The sequence below is a fragment of the Phyllostomus hastatus genome, unplaced genomic scaffold (assembly GCF_019186645.2).
Source record: "Phyllostomus hastatus isolate PE091 unplaced genomic scaffold, TTU_PhHast_1.1 phas_scaffold_501, whole genome shotgun sequence".
Lineage (NCBI taxonomy): Eukaryota > Metazoa > Chordata > Mammalia > Chiroptera > Phyllostomidae > Phyllostomus > Phyllostomus hastatus.
The window spans coordinates 37,271,225-37,295,543 of record NW_025334033.1 but is presented as its reverse complement, the minus strand read 5'-3'; the positions used below and the strand labels follow the sequence as shown (position 1 = coordinate 37,295,543).

At 41.1% G+C, this 24,319-nt stretch overlaps 1 protein-coding gene across 1 annotated transcript in view; it reads right to left on the bottom strand.

Moving 5' to 3' along the window:
• PELI2 (pellino E3 ubiquitin protein ligase family member 2) overlaps nt 1-24,319 on the bottom strand; it is a 159,173-nt gene that overhangs the window by 94,426 nt on the left and 40,428 nt on the right. The window contains exon 2 of the mRNA XM_045823251.1: nt 13,483-13,612. Coding sequence (XP_045679207.1) covers nt 13,483-13,612 — 130 coding nt within the window. The remainder of the gene's footprint in view (nt 1-13,482; nt 13,613-24,319) is intronic.

Here is a 24,319-nt window from a genome sequence, read left to right as displayed (position 1 = left end):
GGAAGAGCTGAGGCTCACTCCAGTCAGGTTTGACATTAAAGTCTGTGTTCTTCTCGCCTCTGATAATAAGCCGCCTCCCTGTTTGACAAATGTGAAAACTAAAAAAAATGTGACATGCGGGGGCCCTTAGCTATAACACAGGTATGTTTTTCAGGAAAGGAATACAACACACTATAAAGTTCAAAGTTCAGTATAAAATTAGGGTTCTTCACTGAAATATTCAATTCCATAATTATTGTTTTAATAGGCAAATCAGTTTTCTAAGTGAAGTTGCTACATTTTAAACTGCTGTAAGCTGTAAACATGAATGTTGGTAGTTCTTACTGACTTCTGTTTATCCTGGCTTCATATTCTAAAGTAAAATAGCTAACTTTAAAAAAATACCTTAAATAATTTACAAAAATTTAACTGAGGTTTTAATGTGATTAAAACTGTAAAGCATACTGGATAACAAGATAAATTCACACAACCGAATACTATATAGCACTGACAACCCATACTATAGATCCAAATTACATAAATATAAAAACTAACCTACAGCATTGGTTCGTGATGACAGTGAGCTGGTTACTGTGTGTGGGGGGGACTATGGTAGGGGACCAAGAGGGTCCCTGTGGTCCTGGTAATGCTGTCTCTTGATCTGGCTACTGTTTAAAAGGGTGTGTAAATGATGGAAATCCATCAAACTCCACATTTATGACTTGTATACTTTAAAGAAAGTCTTCTTAAAATGAAAAATGCTAGATAAGCTCTGTTTACCAGAATTCTCTTTCTCTTTCATTTTAGGGGAAACAATTATAACAATATTAGTTCTGCATAGTTTATAAAACTTAAATGTCAATGGTATTTGTAAGTTTAAAAGTATGGTATTTTTGGATTTATGATATCATATTATAGAATAAAATAATGAAACAACTTCTTTTAATGCTAGAGGGAAATCACTAATACTCATATAAACAATTTGAAGCAGGCATTATAGAAAGAGCAAGAAAGATTTTTATCTAACTACTTGTGTGAAACCAAGGTTTAACTCCACACTGGAAAACACAGAACTGCTCCTCTGTTCCAAAAGCAAAGAATGAACCGGATGTTGGCAGTCTGAAGAATGCATGCAACACCAAAACTGACTTAGGCCACATGCATTTTAACATAAGAATGCCTTATCAAAATGTTCTAATTTTTAAATACATTATCCAGAGATGAAATACACTGATTTTCAAAGTTAGTGGGTTCAATAACTCAGAAACTACTCACTATTCAACCTCCAGTGCTGTGATCGTAAAGAAAATGATAAATTTAAATTGTAAAGTTTATAAAGAAAGCCTATATTCAAATCACAAAACTGTAGCTTTTAATTTTTAATCCATCAGTACATTTTAAATAAAAGTTTTTATATAATCAAATTGTCAACAATTAAGTATGGATACAAGGTTTCATCATATCCTGGGCCTATTTATAACTTCTTATAACAGATAATTAATGCTTTTCAGAGAAACCAATTACTAATAATACTAGCAAACATTAATTAATCCCTACCATGTATTGGGTTGGCCAAAAAGTTCATTTGTTTCTGTAATGTGGCTCTAGTAGTACTTAGCTGTCTTTAACTTCATTCGAAACAATTTTATTAGGTTGTACTGTGACAGCTGTCATATCAGTGTGCATTTAAAGAAAAAACGTCAAAATTGGTGAATTTTTTGTAGCCATTTTAATACTGAAGATGAAAGAAAATGTACAATATTTGCGGCATATTATGCTTTATTATTTCAAGAAAGGTAAGCACAGAACTGAAATGCAAAAAAAGAAAACCGTGCAGCATATGGAGGTGCTGTGACTGATAGAACGTGTTGAAAGCGGTTTGCAAAGTTTCATGCTGGAGATCTCTCACTAGACGATGGTCCCCTCAAAGACCAGTTGAAGTTGATAGCAATCAACTTGAGACGTTAACTGAGAACAGTCAACGTCACACCACACAAGATAGCCGACATATTCATAATATCCAAATCAATAAAGTTATTGGTGAAAATTAAAAATGTGCCTTTTATTTTACAGAAAAAACTAAATGAACGTTTTGGGCATCCTGATACTGTACTAGCCATATGGTATGGTCCAAGTGTTTCCCTTAATGAGTCATTACCTGCAGGCAGACACTACTGTTTGCAAGTATTTGATGCCTCTCCCTGCAAAAGGATTATGCACCACCAAACTTCAAATTCAGTTCACCATGAGACTTGCTTTAGCCAATGAAATGCAAGCATGTTGCTTCCAGGTAGAGACTTTAAGAACTAATGCTTTCTCCTACCTCTTCTGTGATCTTTTAGGTCAAGATGCACTCTCCATCAGCCTGGGTCCCTGAATTTCTACAACGAACACAGCCCCATGCTAATCCACAGTGTACACGAAATGTGAGTAATAAATATGCTGTGTTGTAAACCCACTGAAATTTGGCAGTTTTTTGAAATTGCAGCATAACTGGGCCTAAACTGACTGACACAAATCCATTTTCTAAAAATGGAAAGTGAGTCACAGAAAGGTATTTTGCCCCAGAGTCTGCAGCTAGTAAACAAGGGAAACTAAGCATCAGAAAGTCTAAACTCCAAAAGCCACACTTTCATTCTTATTTTCATAAGTTACAAAACTTAACTATTTCTTCTTAAAACTGTCAATAACAAATATGTGATTCCTGAGATCAGAAGGAAAAAAGATCAGAGATGCATGCAAGTTTTTATATAAAGCTGGTTACCACGACGGGGTCTACCATAGAGAAAATTTGGAAACAACTGGAAAAGAATAATTTTAATTACCAAATGTGCCCAAATTACAAACTGATCTGTGCACATGCCTGTGGGTTTGCAGAACACCAACATGTGAGTTACAGACCGGTCTGGAAAATCAGCTGTCTTAGCACATGCCCAAGGCAGAACACACTATTTGGTTCCACATTTGAGGAACTGTGCTGGCCAGTAGGAATACGGACAGGACAGACCATCTCTGCCTTCAAGAAGCTTGCTGCCCAGCATGACCAAACAGCAGGGCAACTCTAACACAGCGGGATATACACGTTTTTTGGAACTTCACTTCAGGGGAGTTTCTAGGAGGAACTGACTACTGGGTCATGTTTTGAAGAACAGTGGCAGTACAGGTTAGTACAGGAGGCTGGAGCACTTTCCAAGAAACGAGAAGAAACATCAAAGGTGTGTGGGGGCAAGGGAAAACATGGCGCCAGGGGAGCTGCACGTGAGCGAACAGTCAGGCTGGACCACAGAGAAAAGGGGGCCGGTCCTGCAGGGCTCCGCTGCAGCGGAGTAAGGACAAGCAGCAAAGCAAGGACAAGTTTTCTATCTGAGAGCTCCTGCACCCAGGTTCCCATAAGCTCCCATCAACTCTAACCCTGTAAGGCAAAACTAAAGGTCACTAGTGACCCGGGTGTGGTGAATGGGGAGCTTGGAAGGAGGCACCCTGTGAACCGGTCGGCAGCAGGACTCCAAAGAGGCCGAAGTACTTTCTCACAGACAGAAGGTCAATCCCGTACTTCATCGTAAAGGCGACGGTGTAACAAACCGAGCCACAGACAAGTCAAGTTAGCCAATGACACTTCTGTGACCCTCCCTTATAGGCCATGACTCCTTCCGAGCGGCACAGGGTTCATTTTGATGTAGCTTTTCCACTTGGTGTCATAACCACCACTGCAAACAAACCAGCTGCTTGAACTCAAGCCTCCACCATTGTTCCCTTTGTTACACACAGGCTCTCTCTGAACGGAATCTGACTTAAGACGGGACAGCTTATCCTAACGGGGCTACTACTCCTAAGTCTCCAGAGCAACTTCCACTTTTACTAACAATTATATTGATTTGTTTTATGGTTATAGAAGTCCTAGTTTGGAAATAGATGGGTTTTCCAAGTCACCCTCCTGGGAGGCGGGAGGGTCAGGAGTGGAATCCGGCCTGGTTCCCATCTTCCACAGCACTTTCCACCTGCTGCCTGCAACAATGGACTAATATTCCTGGGTCCTGGGCAGCGTGCCTGGCGTAGTGACCTGACACTCCTTACTGGGCTTCTCCGACCTTTTTCAAGTCTCTCGCTTGTAAAATGAGGAGTCAGTACAAATACATTCCTTCCAACTTTCATGTTCAATGTTTTTACAAAAGGAAGTTATAAGAAAAGAGTCTTTTCCCACACATGTACGTAAAAAAAAAGATGGGTGTTAGTGTCTGAATCAGGGTCATAATTCAAGTGTGTTTTAGTAAAGGCATAATTATACGTATAATTACAAGTATTCTCCCACACTGACATGTTAAAAGCAACTCTTCAATAAAATTGTGCTTTAAGGACACAAATTAAATATTATTTTTCCAACCAGTACATGCATCAAGTCAATAGTATAATTATTACAAATCAGTAATACAGAAATTACACTATGATATAAGTTATTGAGTGTTAGAGTCAAGCTTTCCAGGTCCAATACTCTGGATCCAAAAGAATTAAAAAAAAAAATTCAAACCTCTCCCCTAATCCCCAATTTCTTCATGGCTTCCCCATCTTTTCCTTTCCCCCAATATAAGGTTAAGAACTGCTCAGTAATACAAGGTACTTTGCATTTAATTTCCCTTAAAATGGTACATATCAGTTTTCTCTTGTTGCCGTAACAAATTACCGCAAGACCTGGCAGCTACAAACAACACAAATTCATTATCTCACAGATCTGGTGGTGTCTCTGCCCATGTCTCACAAGGCCAAAATCAAGTGCTGTGTTCCCTTAGAGAGCCTCTGGGGAAGAGTCTGTTTCCGGGGACATTCGGATTGTTGGAAGAACCGCGTCCATGTAACAGAGGACTGAGGTCTGTTTCCTCAATAGCTGCCTGCCAGAGTTGTCCTCATCTTCTAACAGCGTGTCCAACCTTTTGGCATCTCTGGGCCCAATGGAAGAAGAAGAGTTGTCTTGGGTCTCACATTAAATACACTGAGACACGTAACCACACACAAAAAAATCTCATAATGTTTTAAGTGAATTTATGATTTTGTGTTGAGCCACATTCATAGCCATCCTGGGCAGCCCACAGCCCGCAGGCCACAGGCTGTACACCCCTGTCTGAGGGGGCTGTGTACCCTGATCCACTGCTCCCCTGCATCCACCTTCAAAGCCAGGGACAGAAGGGTGAGTCCTGCTCACACTCCAAACTTTTCTGCCCCTTCTCCCTTCGCATCTCTGTGAGTCTTCCACCCCCCTCTTCCACTTTTAAGTGTTCCTGTGATTACACTGGGCTCACCCCGATACGCCAAGATAACCTCCCTGTTTTAAGTCTATGGCTTTAATGCCATCTGCAAAGTCCCTTTGGCTGTGAGGTTGGCTGTAAGGTAACACAAACACAGGCCCCAGGACCTAAGGGGTGGGCATCTTTGGGGGGCATTATTCTGCCAACCACATCACAAATACAGGAAAGACAGAGATGTCTCTTTTACTAGAAAACAATGAGTAATTCTTCTGTCTACACCACACAGCAGAGCAGAGATTTATGCTAGATATCAATGAACAAAATGAGTAAGGCAATGACCTTGTGATTATTCTGTACACACAAAAATTCCCATTAGTTGTTAGTGCTTGCAACAATAAAACAATGTATGCTAGAAGAAGGGTCAGAAAAACAAAAATGTTAGTGTCAAACCATATTAACTGCAGAAACTAAGAAAAATGTAATACTCTGAATCAACTCTTCAACTCTCCGGAATTATTCACAGTAGGTACTGTGAATCATACTTCAAAGTGTAATTTTAAAAATACACTCAAACATCATATAACTTCCCTTAAAGACTCACACAAACTGGAAGGGAAAATTGTGATAAATAATTATTCTTCAGTGCAAGTCAAGCTGCCTAATTTAAACAGAGCAGTAAAAATCTCAATATTTTATTTAGGAAATTTGAAGGAAAATGTACTTAAACAAGAAAGCTTACTCTTGTTATTTTGTGAACAGCAGATGTCAAAAACTAAACTAAAAAATTGCAAGGGAAAATAACAGCTCTAAATTACTAAATGTATAGTATCTGCAATGGCAAAATGTCAAAAAAGAAAAAAAACTTTATGAAAACAGAAAAGTAGCGCTTAGCCAAAATTTACGGAAATGTAGCTGATAGTTAATAACTAATTCTTGATGTTAACACTCATGCTATGTAAAACCTAAAATGAAATAATAGCCTGATGACATATTTATGAAAATTTATGTCGAATGATAATATTTAATTCTCAGCTAATAAAATATGTTAGTATATAAATAAAAAATTTTAATACATTCTCATTTATTATCTAAATAATATGAACTACACATAGTACCCAAATGATGCAAGTTAGAGCTCCAATCGTTCCTCAAATCACGCTAATAATCTCCAACTCATCTGTTCAGTGTTGGAAGTTACTGGTATAATCCTTTCCTTTCTGTATCTGTCATCCAACAAGCAGTGTCTGAGCTTTTTTAAAATAACAAGCCAAACTCTTCCAATAGTTTCTCCTATTTAATTGAAAGATAAGCCAATGGTGAATTGAATCTTGATACGTATTTTCCTAAAATATAATAATGTACAAGGTAAATCTCCTATTACTTTCTACTGAACTAATGTGGATTAAATTCTATTTTTTTCTAACTCTAAAGATATTTTTATATTCACTGTTTCTATTATCACCTAAGACCATGGAAATCACTTACTGGATTGTCATATTTAATTATCCACCTTAATTTTACAAAATGTTTTTCACCTTCAATCTATGGTGCCTTGAAAACATCACCTGGCTAAGAATTCCAAGAATCAATACAGTAAAAGGATGTTACTATAAGTCAATTATATTCTTCATATTTGTCATCAAGTAAGTACATTTTCATGTAACTTGTTGGATAATTTAATAGTTCTTTTAAAGATTTTATTTATTTATTTTTAGGGGGGGAAGAGATGGAAAATATCAGTGGTCTTAACATGACTGTTCAGAGGAAAAATTAGGGCTATTTAATGTGATTGCTAATAACCAGGATTGCTCTTTAGCTCTTTGCACTGGAGTGGCTCTCTTGTTTGATAAGATAATGAAACTCTTCCTTATCAGTCAGTGAATAATGCAATAGTAACTGTGTGAACTGGTAGAATAAATACACAAATTTCAATGTAAGCCCATTAGTTCAACCCAACTGTGTAGGCTGCAGTTGGGTTTACTTTTGAAGCACTCAAGGAGAGGGAGAGAAACGTGGCTGCCTCTCACACACCCCCCACTGGGGACCTGGCACACAACGCAGGCATCTGCCCTGACTGGGGATCAAACCTGTGACCCCTTCATTTGCAGGCCAGCTCTCAATCCACTGAGCCACACAAGCCAGGGTGAATAATTTAGTAGTTTTTTTTTTCTTGGAATACTGTGCTTTATTTCAAATTCTCCGCTTTTCTATCACAGTTTCCTGTATTTGATTTTATATGTTCTATCAACTGTTAGTCGTCAAATAAATCTACCTGCCTTAACAATTGAAAATTTCCTTCTTCTAAAACCAAAGAAATAAGGATGGTTAGAATAACATGTAATAAATCCAAATATCAAAAAAATTATTCAAAATTGTACCTCACAATTTCTATTAAAGTAAATATTAAAGTCTGTATATGATTTCTAAACTGAGTTTGTATCAATAATACCATAGACTGCCCATCCAAAGGCAAATACTTCACTATTTCAATTCTAAGTTCTCATGTTTTTTAACTTGATAGCAGAGATTTGATATAAGATACATATAAAAATATCAAGAAAAATGTTAAATAGCTTATTTGATTTTTATCTTTCTATGGCACCATGCAGAGAAAACTAAATATAGTAAGACAGCATCAAATGAAAATATCCCAAAAGTTTTCCAGAATTTCAGCAGAGAGAACTTTCTTCTCTTTAACATAAATGTTTACCATCTGTATAAAATTCATAAAGTTTTCAGGTAAATATTACTGAGATGATTTTTCTTGATTATGACAATAATATCTCAGATGCTGTTCCTTCCAGCTCCAAAAAAATCAACAAAAACCATTATCTATCTTCAAAGTCTTGCATACTGCATAGTAAGTAAATTATTAAACCATTTATTTGTGAAATGGTTGAAGCTTTGTAAACAATGACAAAAATTTCCTAGGCCTAGTTTACCTTTTCTAAAAGCTGTTTTCTCATCTCAACACACATGTGTTGCAGCCACCAGGACCAGAACTCTAAACCACCATGATACATTCATTAAAAAAACCCTATTTTTAAAGTCTTAATAAATGTTTAAGTCACAAAATTATTTTAAATTTACATTTAAATAATCTCCTCATTGGTCTGCTCAGTTTTTTTATTTCTTCACAATTCAGTCTTGGTCGTTTCTATGTTCCTAGGAATGTATCCACTTCTTCTAGGTTGATTATTCTGTTGACATATAATTGTTCATAGACTTCTCTTATGATTCTTCATATTTTTGTGCCATCAGTTATAACATCTCCTTTTCCATTTCCAATTTGACTTGCACTCTCTCACTTTTTCTTGATGAATCTCACTAACAGTCTGTCTATTTTGTTTACCTTTTCAAAAAGCCAGCTCTTAATTTCATTGCTTTTCTATTATTTTTTTAGATCTTCTTTATTTCTGTTCTTTGTTATTTCCTTCCTTTCACTAACTTTGGGCTTCCTTTTTTCTTCTTTTTTTCCTTAAGGTAAAAAGTTAGGTTATTTTTATATTTTTCACTGAAATAAGTTGTACTTCATCCTAAATATATAAATTATTTGTTTTAGGTTTATATTCTTATATATTATCAAAAGATATTCTGGGCTGCAATTTATTACTAATACTTTTTTGTTTTCTTTTCAGACAGGTTCAGATATTCATGTTTGTGGTATCTAAAAGGATAAAACTTTCCAAATGGGAGCCTGGTCATCCATTGCCCCCAAGATCCAGGTTGGAGAGACATGCAGTGAGTGCTCTGAAAGTAAACCCAACTGCAGCCTACACAATTGGGTTGAACTAATGGGCTTACATTGAAATTTGTGTATTTATTCTACCAGTTCACACAGTTACTATTGCATTATTCACTGACTGATAAGGAAGAGTTTCATTATCTTATCAAACAAGAGAGCCACTCCAGTGCAAACAGCTAAAGAGCAATCCTGGTTGTAGCAATTACATTAAATAGCCCTAATTTTTCCTCTGAACAGTCATGTTAAGACTACTGATATTTTCCATCCTGAAATATGCCAACTGGAACCAAGCGATATTCAGTCACTTTTAAAAGTACAAATAACCAAAAAAGGAGACTTCCATACAGCACAATCTAAGGAGGGAAAATCACGATGGAGAGCTTCCCACGGTAATGTCGCTAAATTGAAACCATGTCACTACTGAAACAGTCACCTCTCAGGCAGCACCACCTCCACCATCATCATACTAGTTGCTGATTAGATAAAAACAATCAGTTGCCCCGCCTCATTAAAAAGTAAATGAACGAACATAAATCAACTTAAATTCTTAGCTATGTCATGCCAGTCCCTTCCATGTTTCCACTCAGAAAAAAGCCCGGATTCTCCAAGCAGACTCCCGAGAGCTCCAGGTGTGTCTGCTCTCCTGGCTAACCCTCCTTACAGCTGATGGCTAACAGTCCCCAAGCCACTCCCTCAGGGTCTTCCCTGTCTACCTGACCTCGACTCCGCACCCCCTTTGCTTGCACCTTATTCTCTTCCGTCACTGTGCTCTTCCACAAGATGCAGTTAAATGTGTATTCACATGATTACGTACTGTCTGCCTACCTGCTAGACAGTTAGCCCCAGACAGGCATGTTTTGTTGACTGTAGTGTATCTAACAGCTAGCATGATGCCTGGCCATAGAAAGAGCTAGCTAGATAAATATTTGGTGAATAAATGAATGGGTGAATAAATTGCTAAATACCCTATGTCTGTGTAATAGAAATGTCAAAAGTAAAATAGGACTTAAGGGTTGTTTTTTTTAAAAAACAACACACATTATATAATAGGAGAAATCTCTTTTGAGTACTAGGATCCCAAGAGCAAATATGTACAGAACTAAAGGTTATACAAACAGAGATTACACAACCACAGCATCACGTGCTATCCCCTCTGATTTAGCTCGGACACTGGCATGCACGGAAGACTAAGAGGTCCCATTTCCCAGCTGCTGCTACCATCAGCAAAGGTGTACTCCCTGTTTAGCTCCCAGACTGTGCTGCAGAGGAAATGACTGTGGCAAAGGGAAGAAACAACACAGTCAAAATGCCACGTGCTCAAATTTAATAATGGTAACCACACACACCCTTCTAACTCTCACTTCTATAACTCCAATTGAGGGTGACCTTTCCATTATCAATGCTGCAGAATCAGAACTTTCAGAGCAGACAAACCACTGATGACTGAGTTCAAGCTGCTTTTACCAAGTACCACCACATACCCTGGCACTCTGATGGGAAACGGGGTGTGCAAGAAAATGACAAGAAAAACAATCCGTAGGGCTTAGAAGGGCCCAGAGCCACAAACTCACAAACAGCAGGTGCCAAAAGGTACCAGAGAAAAGGCATCTGGGGTGAAGTCAACAACATGGATGGAAAAGTCAGGTGGGCTAACAACTGGGGCAAACAAGGACAGGCAAAAGGGCCCGATGTCTGGATGAGAAGAAGCTAAAAGTAAACACAAGTAGAATGAACCGGAAAGTATGGTCACTTTCAAATGACAGTGGGAGAAGTGGAAAGGAAGTGACAGTCTCTGAAACTGAGTGTAAGCACCAAATGAACCATGGATGCTAATTCATGTTTAAACAAGGGTTGGGGAGACACAGGGATCGGCTTGCCTAGGTACTGAACCACTGACAGATGCAGAAGAGTGACCTGTAGGTCAGTGAGGTCAGGAGCAGGGTTAGGGCTGTTAAGTTAATAATGCAGAGTTAAAAAGGAGACTGAAGTGGAAACAGAATGAAAACATTTCTAGTTATGTGAACGGGAAGAGATGGAAAACAGAGTAAGAAGAATATATCAATAAAATCCAGGATTCAGTTAAATTAGGGCAGTTGGAGGACCATCTAAGGAAAGTTAAATATGTAAGAGACTTTGACAACGGTGCCAACAGAGAAGGTGAGAGCCGGGGTGGACGGGCAAAGCTGATCAGGGATAGGAGGGCACAGGAGTGAGGGATTTGTGGCCCAGGTGCTAGGTTCAGGTGGGATGAAATACTAGGTGCGAGGCCCTCAACCTACAGGTACACAGCAAGTAAGATGCATGACAGAAATGCCATATGGGGTATTTGATCCGCTCACAATAACTATGTCTGGTCCACTCATCTCCCTTGGTCATGGCTGGCTGACCTGGACTAGCCCTATCAAATTCCCCTTCCTGAGAATTCAAAACCTTTAAAGGAGGTAGAAGGTAGCTGGAGCCAAGTCACTTCATAACACCCCTGAAAGAATACCCACGTTAACTCCTGCTGACACTCTGGTTCTCACAAAACCCAGTTACTCAACTTTCCACCCATTTCTGAGAGCTATTCCCACCCTATTCTTTAAGTTCTCCATTTTTCTTTTTCTTTTCTAAGCCAGAATCATTTGTATCCCTTATAACCAAAGTATCTGATAGGATTCAACGTGGCTCCTGCCTATAGCCAACTCTTTCTCCTTATTTAAATAAAAAAAAAAGTTAAAAAAAAAAGGGAGAGGGTCAAGACCAAAACCCAATCTCCCTTACTATAGCACTGCGGCTGATACTTTCAAACACAGATTTAGAAAGACAACTACCAAAAGGTCTGTAATCTGAAAAACTTCAGGTCAAGTGTAGGTACAAGTATAAAACACAAAAAGCCAAAACTGCAGCAACTGGAGACAGTGACGAGTAAGAGCCACCGGTCTTCGGTCTTCGAGCGGCACCGACGCCGCTCACGTTCTCTCACAGCACGATGCCTGAGGAGTCAAAGGCTTCTCAAAAACTTTTAACAATAGCTGAAGCCACTGTATCCACATAAAATCCAAGGTTTAGAAAGAATTAATGTAATAAAAAAGGTGGAGAGCCAGAGGAAATAAAGATAAATGTCAACATACAGACAAAATTGTAAGGGCCATGTCTATAACATCAGAATATTTTGGCCCCTACCCCACACTTTAAAAACATTTGTCTTGGTGTCCTTCCTCACCAGATATTTTTGGACTATAAAGTGTTTCCCATATTTCCTTGACTCTCTCACATTCTGTTGCTATTTCACTTCCTCCATTTCTCAGAATCTTGTTTGTAAACCAGGTTTTCTTTGTTTCCCCTACAAAGTATCCTTCCCTTCCTGAAACTTTTACTTGACTCGCCCTTCTCCAGCCCAAAAGTTTGCCACTAAATGTTAATCTCTCCTTTCCTGGCTCCTTGGAGTTTGATACTGCCTTGTCTAGCCATTCCCTCATTAATATAATTTTAATTGGTACATTCTAGCAAACTTTTCCCAGGCACTGCTTCAGAAACAACCACAGGAGCTTTTTAAATAAAAACATTAACAAAAGTAATCCGTTTCTAAGACTGAGTATAAATGCCACATGTGCTTCCATGAAGCCATTCATTTCTCTTTGAACATGGATTTTTCAGTAAAAATGAGAATCAAGTCTTTTATTTATTCCAGATGGTCTAACCCATGATGATAAACATGTATATTCAGTGCCCCATATGAAATACTTCATGTACACCTAATTGTTTTATAGAATTGTTTTATATACACTATATTATACATTAAAGTATATATTTAATTAAAAGGAAAATTGTCATAAAACTAATCGGAAGAATGTATCAACCAAAATGATAAACTGAGATTCGTGTCCTCATTTTTATATCAGAGAATATATGAGGTAATTCTTAAAATTAACATTTTATTCACTTGAAATTTATGAGAGAAAATATGTACAGACTTCTTATAGCATTTAGCTCTGTTTACTTCCAATCCTTCTAATAATTATACAAATTCAATTCCACGTAGCAAAAATTATGTGAAAACACCTACTACTCAATTTGCAGAAGGAAAATAATCTTAATGAAGTTCATACAAGATTTAATAAAAAACACTCTCTAGAATAAAGAACATCATTTATCTTTTTACCACAACTATTCTCAACTGATACATGCTAGTTTCACTACACCCTAAAGCAGTGGTTTATGAGGTGGGTGGGAGGGACTTGCTCACTCCACCCCCCAGGGGATGTTGGGTGAAGTCTGGAGACATTTTTGGTTGTCGCAATGTTGGTGGCAGTAGGCAGTGGGGTGGGACTGATGTGCTACCAGCACCTAGTGGACAAAGGGATGCTGCTACATGTCCTACGATGCACAGGACAGCACTTCACAACCAAGATTTATCCAGCTTCAAATGCCTGAGAGACTCTGCCCCACAGAGAAGTAAGACTGAAAGGACCAGGGGTAACAAGGAATCACTGTGAGTCACTGTCAGCCGAGCCCTCCGGCGGTGCAGGAGCCTCCTACCTTGGATGCCTGTGGCGTGGATATCACGTGGACCGTGCTGGGTTTAACTCCATTAGCCTTGGGTCGTTTATAGAGAGCAAATCTGCTTTTCCTCCGGCCTCTGTCTCCATTAGGCAAAGCACCATTGTACCTATAAACAAAGATGAAAGAGTTCACTTATTCAAGGAGGTTTTAAAAGTTTTAAGAAGAAAAGTAAGATGGAACAGGGAAAAGACAGGAATGGTCACATGGAACTGTCCACTGAACACCTCACGGAAGGAAAGGGCTGCTGAACAGACATTCAGCCATAATGAAATTCAAATCACTTCCAGAAACTTAATTTAGGAGTGATGCATAATGTAATTATAGGTTTCCTATCCTATAAAGTCAGAGTCTCCAAATATTTTTGGAAACAGACAGAGCATAAATAAGCAAATGAGAGTTCTACAGAGGCCGTGTGAGCACTGGCTCAGTTCAGCAAGCATTGTTCTAATGGACCCCAGAGAAACATGCCAGAAATATTTTTAAATGAACTGGTCAGAAAATAGATACCATATATTTTGGACTATAAGATGCACTTTCCTTATCCGCCCCCCCCCCCCACGCCAAATTTGGAAGGAAAATGCAGCGGCGACCCTACTCCTGCCTCCTGTGACCCTGCTCCACCACCACCCCACCCCGACAGTGAGCCAGGTAAACTACATTCGGACTATAAGACGCACCCACTTTCCCTCCCAAATTTGGGGGGTGCGTCTTATAGTCCAAAAAATACGGTGCTAATTAAACCTCATCTCTCACTGCCAAATCATGTTAATGTCTGTAGGATCTATATTTATAAGAAGACTGAATTTAGTTACTTCCACTGTTAAAAGTTCTGAATTCTCTACACTCATTCCCATTTCTATTTGAACCTCACACTGTCAGGTTAGCCTAAAAATAGCTTGTAAAAATTAAATATAAAATATGACCCTACCAGAAGGTAGCCCATAAAATGGCCCAAAGATAAAAAAGATGAGTTTTAGTCCACAAACTGTCAAGTAACTTAAAAAGTCACCTGAAAGACATCTAATATCCTGAAGCAGATATCCTGTATTAATACCTTAAGCTAATAGCAGTGTTTAAAGTAAATGCGGGATTACAGGTAGTGATTCTGTCATCAACTGTATTTTCCAGCTCTGAACTCATCGGTCCTTGTGTGTTCTGACGGCTGTCTCAAGCTGCTCACTGACATGACCATTCTCCACCTCTCCCCTGGCAATTCTTTTTGAGAAGAGAACAGGAAGAAGGTCGTATTTACATGGATAAGAATGACAGCCCCAAGGCTCCTTCGGAACACCCAAGTCAGGGGCAGCACATCTGGTGGCTTGTCCCTGTCCTAACACTCCAGCCTTGGTCAGGAAGCGCATGGTGGCCAGGATGGTAAAGAGGGACATCAGGACCACTGAGAACAGTAAAAGTTGAAAACAAGTGTTTTCATGTGTTTCTTTTACAACTGGGTAGCTCCAGTATGACAATGGACTTACATTATCACCAGAAGTTATTCTCACTGTTTTTAATCTGTTACCATTTCCATCACTAAGGAACGTCTGCTCCATAAAAAATGTCTCTACAATACAGAGATGATTTCTTTCAAGGACCCATCTCCTTTTCTGACGCAAGATCAGAATAATGTACATTATTTGTAAGACACATTTGTGATTATTAGTATGATGGACATATCCATGAGTAAACAACCACTATAAACCCACTTTGTTCTAATATATTTCCGTATTCCTTAAATCAAGATGAACATTCCATATTAAGAGGAACATGAATCAATTAAAGCCAGGACTCTACATAATTCAGAAGACCATTTTCCCCACTGTGGTCCACAGGCAAATGGTACAACATCTGGCAAAGTTTGCTGGGCCTCTCCCCTCATGGTTCCCTGGCTCTCTGATGCGTCCTCCTCTCACCTATCCACTGCTGGTCAGCAGGACCTCACCTAGGAAGAGTACAGCAGACACTTTTCAGGGATCTGCTCTCAACAACACTCCCTTCTTGGGAATCCATCCCTTAACGGCGTAAGAGAGCCCCGGTGCCTCGTGTGAATGGAACGGCCAGGCCAGCACCGTCTGCACCACCGTGGCTGGAGACAGGCATCTGGCCCAAGCTGGCCAAAGACAGTCTTATCCCGGAAAACTCAAAAATGGGACAGAGAGACAACCAGCCAGTCTCCGTGGATGGCTAGAGCTGTGAAATGTAAGCACCCAAGTGTGAGCATGTCAGTCTGGAATGAAGCAGACGAACAGAGACAAGTAGCAAAGAGAAATGAAAAGAGTAGATTCTTAAGGGCTTCCCTTGGCTCGGATATATCTGACTCTTGTTCATGAAATTCTTTTCAGTTTCAGCTAACTCAAGTTGGTTTCTGCTACTTACAAGCCGTATCTAATACAAAGAAAAAAATACAAAACCCAGAAATGTCAAGCTTAACATCTATAGAAACATTTTAATTTAAATTGCCTGAGCCAGATACAGATATCGCAGGTCAAGCAAACAATATGTCAGTCTACTTACTACATTTAGATGACCATCAGTAAAAAATCCTACTGGAAGTAACTAAGGTAGCAGTGGAAAACCATTGTTAAGATGAGACAAGTTTCTAATTAGGTTAAACTCTGTGACCATTCACTCAACATTTATAATACCAAGTACTACAGCTACCACAATGAGTATCAGCTTCCCTGTCTCTACAGAACTCTCTGGTAAGAGGAAAGAAAAGCACAAAATCAAGTCTGACAAAACACTTATGTGAATGCACTAGTCATTTCACGCACTCGTAGCACCAAGCACTAAGGGAGGCTTCATGGAGGAGACAGTGCTTGAACTGTCTTGAACTCTGAACAACAAGACCAAATGTGGAACACAGGGCAACAGTATATACAAGGGCAAGGAGGGCTGTAGGTAACTTAGTACTGCCAGAGCTGAAGCTCAAAACGAGAGGAAACACTGGGAAAGAAGGGTAGAAGGTAGGCAAGGGCTGGGTTTTAACAGCCAGGTACTCCATGATAAGGGGTGTGGCTTCTTACCCTCAAGAGAGTGGGGAATCTGGTAAGATTTAAGCGAAGGACTAACATGACTGGACATACACAATAAGTTCACACATACTGTCATTAAATAGGTTCTGTGACTTTATGAAAAGTGACACACAATGCAGTCAATTTCACTATAGGCTAATGAAAACCAAGAGTTAAGCTCCTATGGTCTCTCACCGACACTGTAACGAAATGATGACGCTGAACAAAATGACAGTACCCGCAGACCTGCTGCAGGAAGTGACTGCGGCGCAGTGCCGGAGGGACGCCCGGGCCGGAATCAAGGTGACCAGGTGGGGAAGAACTACCACAACCACAGGAGCAGTATGGCAAATTGAACAGCCGCCTCCCAAAACATATATGCATGTCCCAGCCCTGTGAATGGGACCTTTGGGGGGGGGGAATTTTTTTGGCAGATGCAGTTAAAATAAAGGTCTTACAATGAGATCACCCTGGGACACCGGGGGGCCCTAAATGCAAAGACAAGTGTCTTTATAAGAGACACACGGGGGGGGAGGAGGAGATAAGTGTGTGGAGACGGAGGCAGAGACCTGGGCTGGCCATCGCAAGCCAAGGAGCTCCTGGAGCCGTCAGAAGCGGGAGGAGGCGAGCAAGGCTCCGCCCCTAAGACCATCCTCAGAGGCAGCCCGGTCCTGCCCACACCTTGATTCCAGACTTGAGGCCTCCAGAACAGTGAGAGAACAAACTGTTATTTTAAGCCACCAGGTTGGTAGTAATCTGTTGTGGTAGCTACAGGAAACGCTAAACCCTAAACCAAAGCAGCAATGGTGGAAATAAATTGGAGGATTACAGAAAAATTTTAGAGAGCTGTTTTCAATGTGAGATGAGCATCAGTATCCCCAGGGAGGCTTCATAAAAGCAGGCATACCTAAGTCTCAAGAGAGCCCAGTTGAGTAGTTCTGGGACTGGGCTCCAGGTGTGTACATTTTATGTTTTTTTTAACTTACTTTTTAATGATTTTATTTATTTTTAGAGAGAGGAGAAAGGAAGGAGATTGAGATGGAGAGAGAAACATCAATGTGTGGTTGCTTCTCACGTGCCTCCTACTGAGGACCTGGCCCTCAACCTAGGCATGTGCCCTGACTAGGAATGGTCAGGGCACATGGAATCGAACTTGGTACCCTTTGGTTTGCAGCCCATGCTCAATCCACTGAGCCACACCAGCCAGGGCCAGGAGTGCACATTTTAAAAGGTCTATGGGTGATGCTTACTTGCAGCCACAGTTGTGAACCTTGGTTTTAATGGAAACAATCTATAGTACTTGATGACCTGTTTAGCTATACAGAGCAAGGGACAGAGAAGAGAGTGTTATATAGGCTTCTGGTCTAGGCCAGGGAAATAGCATTATTAAAAAGAAAAAAAGAAATTAAGGGTTATCCAGGGAAGACCTGTAGGAGGCAACAAAAATTACAGACCTGGATGCTTTTCCCACACATGTAGCAGTTCAAGTCATAAGAGCAGATGAGATTATTGAAGAAAAAGATACACAATAAAGAAGTAAAGAAGGCAAGGCCAGATCCTGGGAAACATAACCATTTATAGAAAGAATGCCCTCTTAGCCACAGGCAGAAGACTGTGTTGTATACAAAGAAAATTGTATCACCAATAATGAGAGGGAATTTCAACAGTGTTAATCAGTTAGTAGAACTAAAATCCACAAATGTGATTTGGAAAAGATTGGTCTTTGGTCACCTCACCCATCTTCAAGGCAAACAAGCAAAGTTAAAAACAAGCAAATCCCTCCAATCATCAGTCTTACTCTGATCTCCACTCCCAGTTCTGTCTTCTCCCCACAGCCCAGAGTACTCCACACCTCCTATCTCACTTCCAGCACTTGTTGAGTCTTCAATCCACCACTGTTTCATCTTTTTCTCCAAATCTGAAAGTTCTCGTGGCCACGTATCATGCACCTACCACTCCATCCAACTGTCTCCCCTGAAAGTCCCCCGAAGGCTCTCCTATCAAAGAACACAATGTGGTAAATCAAGGGCGACCAAAATGCCCATTACTTATCCCTCTGAGAGGCAAGTCTAAGTCCCTCTCCCTAAACCTGGGCTGGCCATAGTGACTTGCTCACCACCAGGATGGGAAAGAAGTGGCAGTCTGAGATTTCCAAAGCCAGGCCTGGAAAAAGCCTTACAGTTTCTGCCTGGGTCTCTTGGGAGCTTTAAGCTGCCATGTGAGAAACCTGGGTCCACCATGCTGAGGAGGGCACACACAGGCGCTCCGGCTGCAAGTCCCAGCTGAGCCCAGCCTTCCAACCACCCTGATGAGGTAGGTACTAGTTGTTGAGAGTGAAGCCACCTCGGACCTTCCAGACCACCCATTCCGCCCGCTGAATTCCACCAAGTGACCTCAGTTGATACCATGCGGGGCAGAAGAATTGTCGAGCTGAGCACTGTCCAAATTCCTGACCCACAGAATCACGCAATGAATAAAACAGTTGTTGTTTCAAGCTACTAAGCCTGGTGCAGCTGGTTACACAGTAACAGAAGCCCTGAACAGAGCCCCAGCCCTTCAGCAGTCTGCCTCTCCCTGCTTCACCGTTTCTCCTTCGTCCCCGATCTAATTCAAGTTAAGCGTGTTACTCCTCCTGAACACTATCACAAATCTGCCTCTCCCACCTCCCCATCCACCCTCTTCCCCTTAGGGAACAGGGAGTCCATCTCCAGCACCTGGCCCACTGCACAGGGCACATGGTAGGCACGGAAACCCTCCAAAGCAACTACATGGCAGGACAGAAGACCATCTTTTGTGTAGGGGAGTAGAGCCCAGACATAAAGGTGAAATTTTGTTTGCAAAGGCAAAAAGTTATTGTTCCACAAGAGAGGATCAGAATGTTTCCTGGCCTGGCAAGCTGTTCGGTCAGTAGGTGTGCAGAAGTAAGATTTCCCAGGGCTGCTGACAAACCTGTTTCAGCTGCTGAACAGGGGCACTTCGATTCAAACCCACACGCTACCTTTCAAGCTTCGTATTTTTTAAAAAATGTGGATACCTAAAAAATCCACTTATTTAGTAAATGTGTGATGAAAATTTAACTATATAAGCGGAGCAAATAGTTGGCCTTCACAGTGAAGGTATTTGGAGGCTGTAAAGGATAATGAAAAACCTGTGTAAGAAACCTCACGGAGTAATAAAGGGTTTTCCTTGATTGAAAATTCAGAGTTCATGTATTAATGTTTTTTTTAAATAGCATTTGCTGTGCACTTACTATGCACCAAGACACCCTGACAGGAAGGTGTTAGTTATCACTCCTAGTAGACAGATAAAGACTTCCGTGGTTGAACACACACATTTGTGTGACGAGGACGGGGCAGACAGGACCCAAATCCACACCTGGTTTTCTCTGACTCCAAAAGTCACACTCTTTCCAGTAGGCAACTCTGATTTTTAAAGTCAAGGCATCTCTTGGGATACAATGTAAAGAGTCTTGAGAAGATGCCTGCCACCTAAAAACGCATTTGTCAAAAAAATTTTTTTTTATTTAATTTTTTTCTTTTTTTCCCTTTACCATTTAGCCCCCTTATAATCCCCTACCTCCCCACCACAATCACCACACTATTGTCCATGCCCATGAGTCCTTTTTCCTCAATCCCTAAGAATTTTCTTTAGGAAACAACAGCAAGAGAGGGTGCTGGGGAACCCCCAGTCACAATCCGGAGGCATCGCACTCGATGTGAACCAGCCTGAACACACAGAGCAGCACCCACGTGGGACTGGGAAAGAGGAAGTGGGCACCGAGCAGAGGCGGCGTTGGCATCGAAAGATCACACGTTACAGGCTGCCCGCTGCTCATTACCGACAGAAGGCTCCGCCCTCCCTTGAAAGCAGCGTCTGTCACAGACAAACCCCAAGCAGCTACTGCAACCAGAGTACACTGTGCACTGCAGACTGACAGACGGGTGACACTAGAAACCAGCGACATGGTGGCAGGGCACACAGCCTGATAAAGCCGTGCAAGGTGGCACCTGTCTTGAGGGAACACAACACACCACACCACAGCTCACAACAGTGAAAGCACAATTCCAACTGTGTATAAAAAAATACACAGAAACCAGTAGGTGCCTGACACCAGCTTCACATCAGTACGGCCCCAGCTCCTTACTGGTTAACCTATCATCCACGTCTGGACTTGCCCTGCCCAGATGAACTTCACACATGAAGCCCAGGGACACGATATTCCTTCCGCTGTGCCTCGCAAGCCCTGCACATCGGAGGGCCTCATAAAAGAAACAGCAGGCTTTCGCCGACGGCAGAAAACTAACAACGGCAGCAGCACAACAGTCTACCCCCTTCGGTGGCAACCCTCTGCTGCTTTTTAACATAAATTCATTCAGAAAATCTTGCCAGGCTTGGCCTTAAAATGAAAATTCTCAGTATCCCATTTCTGGCTGGAAATGGTCTTTGCTCCAAGGAGCTACTTAAGATCTGTTGAATATGAAAATCTATATATTCATGCAGAATGCATCAAATGAAGTGTCTCAGGTAAGTCAGGCACCAGGGCTGGGTGGTAAGGGGCAAAGGATATAGAAAGACACCTTGTCTCTTGATGACTCAGTCAGGTGGAGCAGGCAGACAGGTAACAAACTCTGAAACAACACTGATAAATGCTAATGAAAGTGAGTTACAGAACACAATGGCAGAAACGTAAATTAGAACAGTAAGTTTTGAATTAGGATACTACCCTGGTGTGTTGGCATTTCCTACACGTGATTCAAGTCATGGAAACTTAATGACAGTCCTGTGCCAGACCTGTGTGACAGCTTATGCCACGTGGACCGGATGTTCTTTGAGAAGTTTCCTGTTTCTCTGCAGACACCCCTTCACTCTGCAGGGCACCTTAAAACCAAGGAGGAGCTCAATGAAACGGTCATCACATGAGTACGGAAATAGTGACAGTGGTACAGGGGCCAGGACAGGAATTCCAGCACCAGCTCTCTCCCTGGCTGGTGCTGCAAGCTTACCCAAGATGGGCCTCAGTTTCCTCAGCTACAAAGAAAACAACACTGAGTTTCAAGTTCAGTTTTAGAATGAGATTCCCAAACCTCTTGCAGACACTTCGATTCAATATGAACATAGAAGGCATTTCATCCAACTCTCTGCAGCCTGTCCAAGGAAGGTGGAGGTTGCAGTTGTCCCTTCAACCACTGGCTAGTTCCAGAAGACTCCCACATCCTTGCAGCAGTTGGTATGTGGCTATTCCAGGCTACCTTTCTCTTATCTCAAGGTTTTCTAGCTTCCCTATACAAAATATCCCCCAAAGTGAAGTATTAAAGCTTTTTTTTATTATCAGGAATACAGTACTCTTCCCGAAGCTCAGATTTTAAGCTGTTCTTGCGGAATTTATACCACACACATGCTCATCCAGCCCCTGCAGCAAGGGCAGGGTGAGAAGGCAAGAAGGGGACGGCAGCCTGGCTCTGCCTCTGCCTCTAGTCCCACATGTGACTTTGCATAAGTCCCTGACCTTCTCAGAACCTCACTTTTCTTCCCCGTAAAGTAGGAAAGCACAGCACTCTACGGTTTGGGTTCTGGTGCAGTGCTGGGAGATAAGGCAAAGCTGTCTAACTCAGGAGCAGCCGGGGAGGGGGGGACCCCAGCATCAAGAATGCCAGGCCTGCCCTGGCCCCTGGGCAATGCTGTTCTTTCTGGCATCTATTTGGTATCTGTGGATGCAGAAGGTCACCTTCCCTGCCTGCTCTCTCCCCAACAGGGCCGACAAAACACAAGAACATGCAAAGCAAACCTGGGCTACCCAAAAATAACTGTTTATGAAAAGAATATCTGTTATCTAATAGTTACCCATTTTCTCCTTCAAAGTCTTTTTTCCATTTCAAACTGGTGCTGCCACTGAATCACACAAGATAAAGTTTTTTACTGAACTGAACGGGATTTTTCTGCATTGCTAGAGGGCCAACAGCAGAGCTTTTTCCACTGAATACCTGAAGGTAAGCAGTGAGTCAGGAATGGGGAAGGCTATTTACGTTCCTTTTAAAACATGCAAGACTTCTGATTAAGTATGTATTAAGAGCATAATAGTACTTTATGTCAAAGAATCTATTTTTTACCCTATGGGTGAAAATTATTTTTTAAGTATTACCCTGAAGCAATTTTTAATTCCTAAAAGAAGAAAGAATACCACACAAAGAGAAAAACCCAAGAAATGGATTTGACATAGCACAAGATTTGTACAACTCATACACAACCAGGTAAAGACTTATTAGATTTTATTCTGGAATTAGTGCTATCTTACTCTATGCCTCTTTATTCATTTTACCAATTATAACTCTAAAAAACAGATTAAATCCTACTTATTCTTTTTCCATCACTTTAATGTGTGCTCATTTTAGCCCCTCATCACCTAAATTAAGATGTCAGGTGTATAAATTGGATTTGGTAGATTGAACTATTGGTCCCAACTCTTCGCTCCTCCCTGAAGACATGCCCTGCACCGTGACTTTATCGTTACAATTAATTTCCTTGCCCGGGCCTTTGGGTGGGGCACACGACTTGCTTGAGCCAATGGGATGTTAACGAATGTGACCCAAGCAGGGACTTAAAATGTGTTGGGCAGTTGGGGTTATCCTCGGCCCCTGTGCCACGGAGACAGGAAAGTATGTCCCAACCAGCCTGCTGAGAAGGATGAGGGACACATGGAGGAGACCCAAGCCACTTAAAGGCAGTGGGAAGCAAAACCACTCCATCACAGTCCAAAGCAGACACCTCAACCAACCCACAGGTTCATGAGAATAAATGATTGTTGTTTTAAGTCACTAAGTTTGGAGATGATTTGTTACACAGCATCATACTGCAAAAGTTAAAGGATACCCTGCATTTCAAAAGCAAATTAACTTAAGAAACTTCCTCAGCCCTGGCTGGCGTAGCTCAGTGGATTGAGCGCGGGCTGGGAACCAAAGTGTCCCAGGTTCGATTCCCAGCCAGGGTACATTCCTGGGTTGCAGGCCATAAACCCCAGCAACCGCACATCGATGTTTCTCTCTCTCTCTCTCTCTCTATCGCCCTCCCTTTCCTCTCTAAAAATAAATAAATAAAATATTAAAAAAAAAAAAAAGAAACTTCCTCAGTACCTAAAGACTTGGGGTTAAAGATACATACATACAATGTCACATGTATACCCACCAAAAATATTTAGAAGAATACTGTTTTGTTCTGAAGGAAGAAGTCTAAAATTAGAGGTAATTTCAAATGTGTCCCTTTTTAAAATGGCTATAAGAAAATGGAAATTTTCTCTAATTCCATCCATGTTGTCGCAAAGGGTAGGGGCTCCTTCTTAGTGAAATAAGCCAGGTGGTAAACGACAAAGACCATATGATCTCACCTATAAGTGGAACCTGATCAACAAACCAAACAAGGGAGCAAAACAGAACCAGAGACATGGAAATAAAGAACAAACTGACAGTGACCAGAGGGGAGTGGGGAGGGGGATACTGGAGGAAAGAAGGGGGAAGGTCATATCAAGGCACACGTATGAAGGGCCCATGGACAAAGACAACAGGAGGGAGCACTGACTGTGGGAGGGGGGAGGGGGGCGGGGCAGGGGAGAGCAATGGGGGGAAAATGGGGACAACTGTAATTGAACAACAATAAAAAATTTTTTTAAAGAAAATGGAAATGTTTCAATGACTACTTCTTCAATGAGGGAGATGAAATAATTGTACACCTTAGTTTTCTTTTCAATAAATCACTATGTCAATTAAAATTTATCACCCTCAAATAGCCTAAATAATGTGTATCCAAAGTCT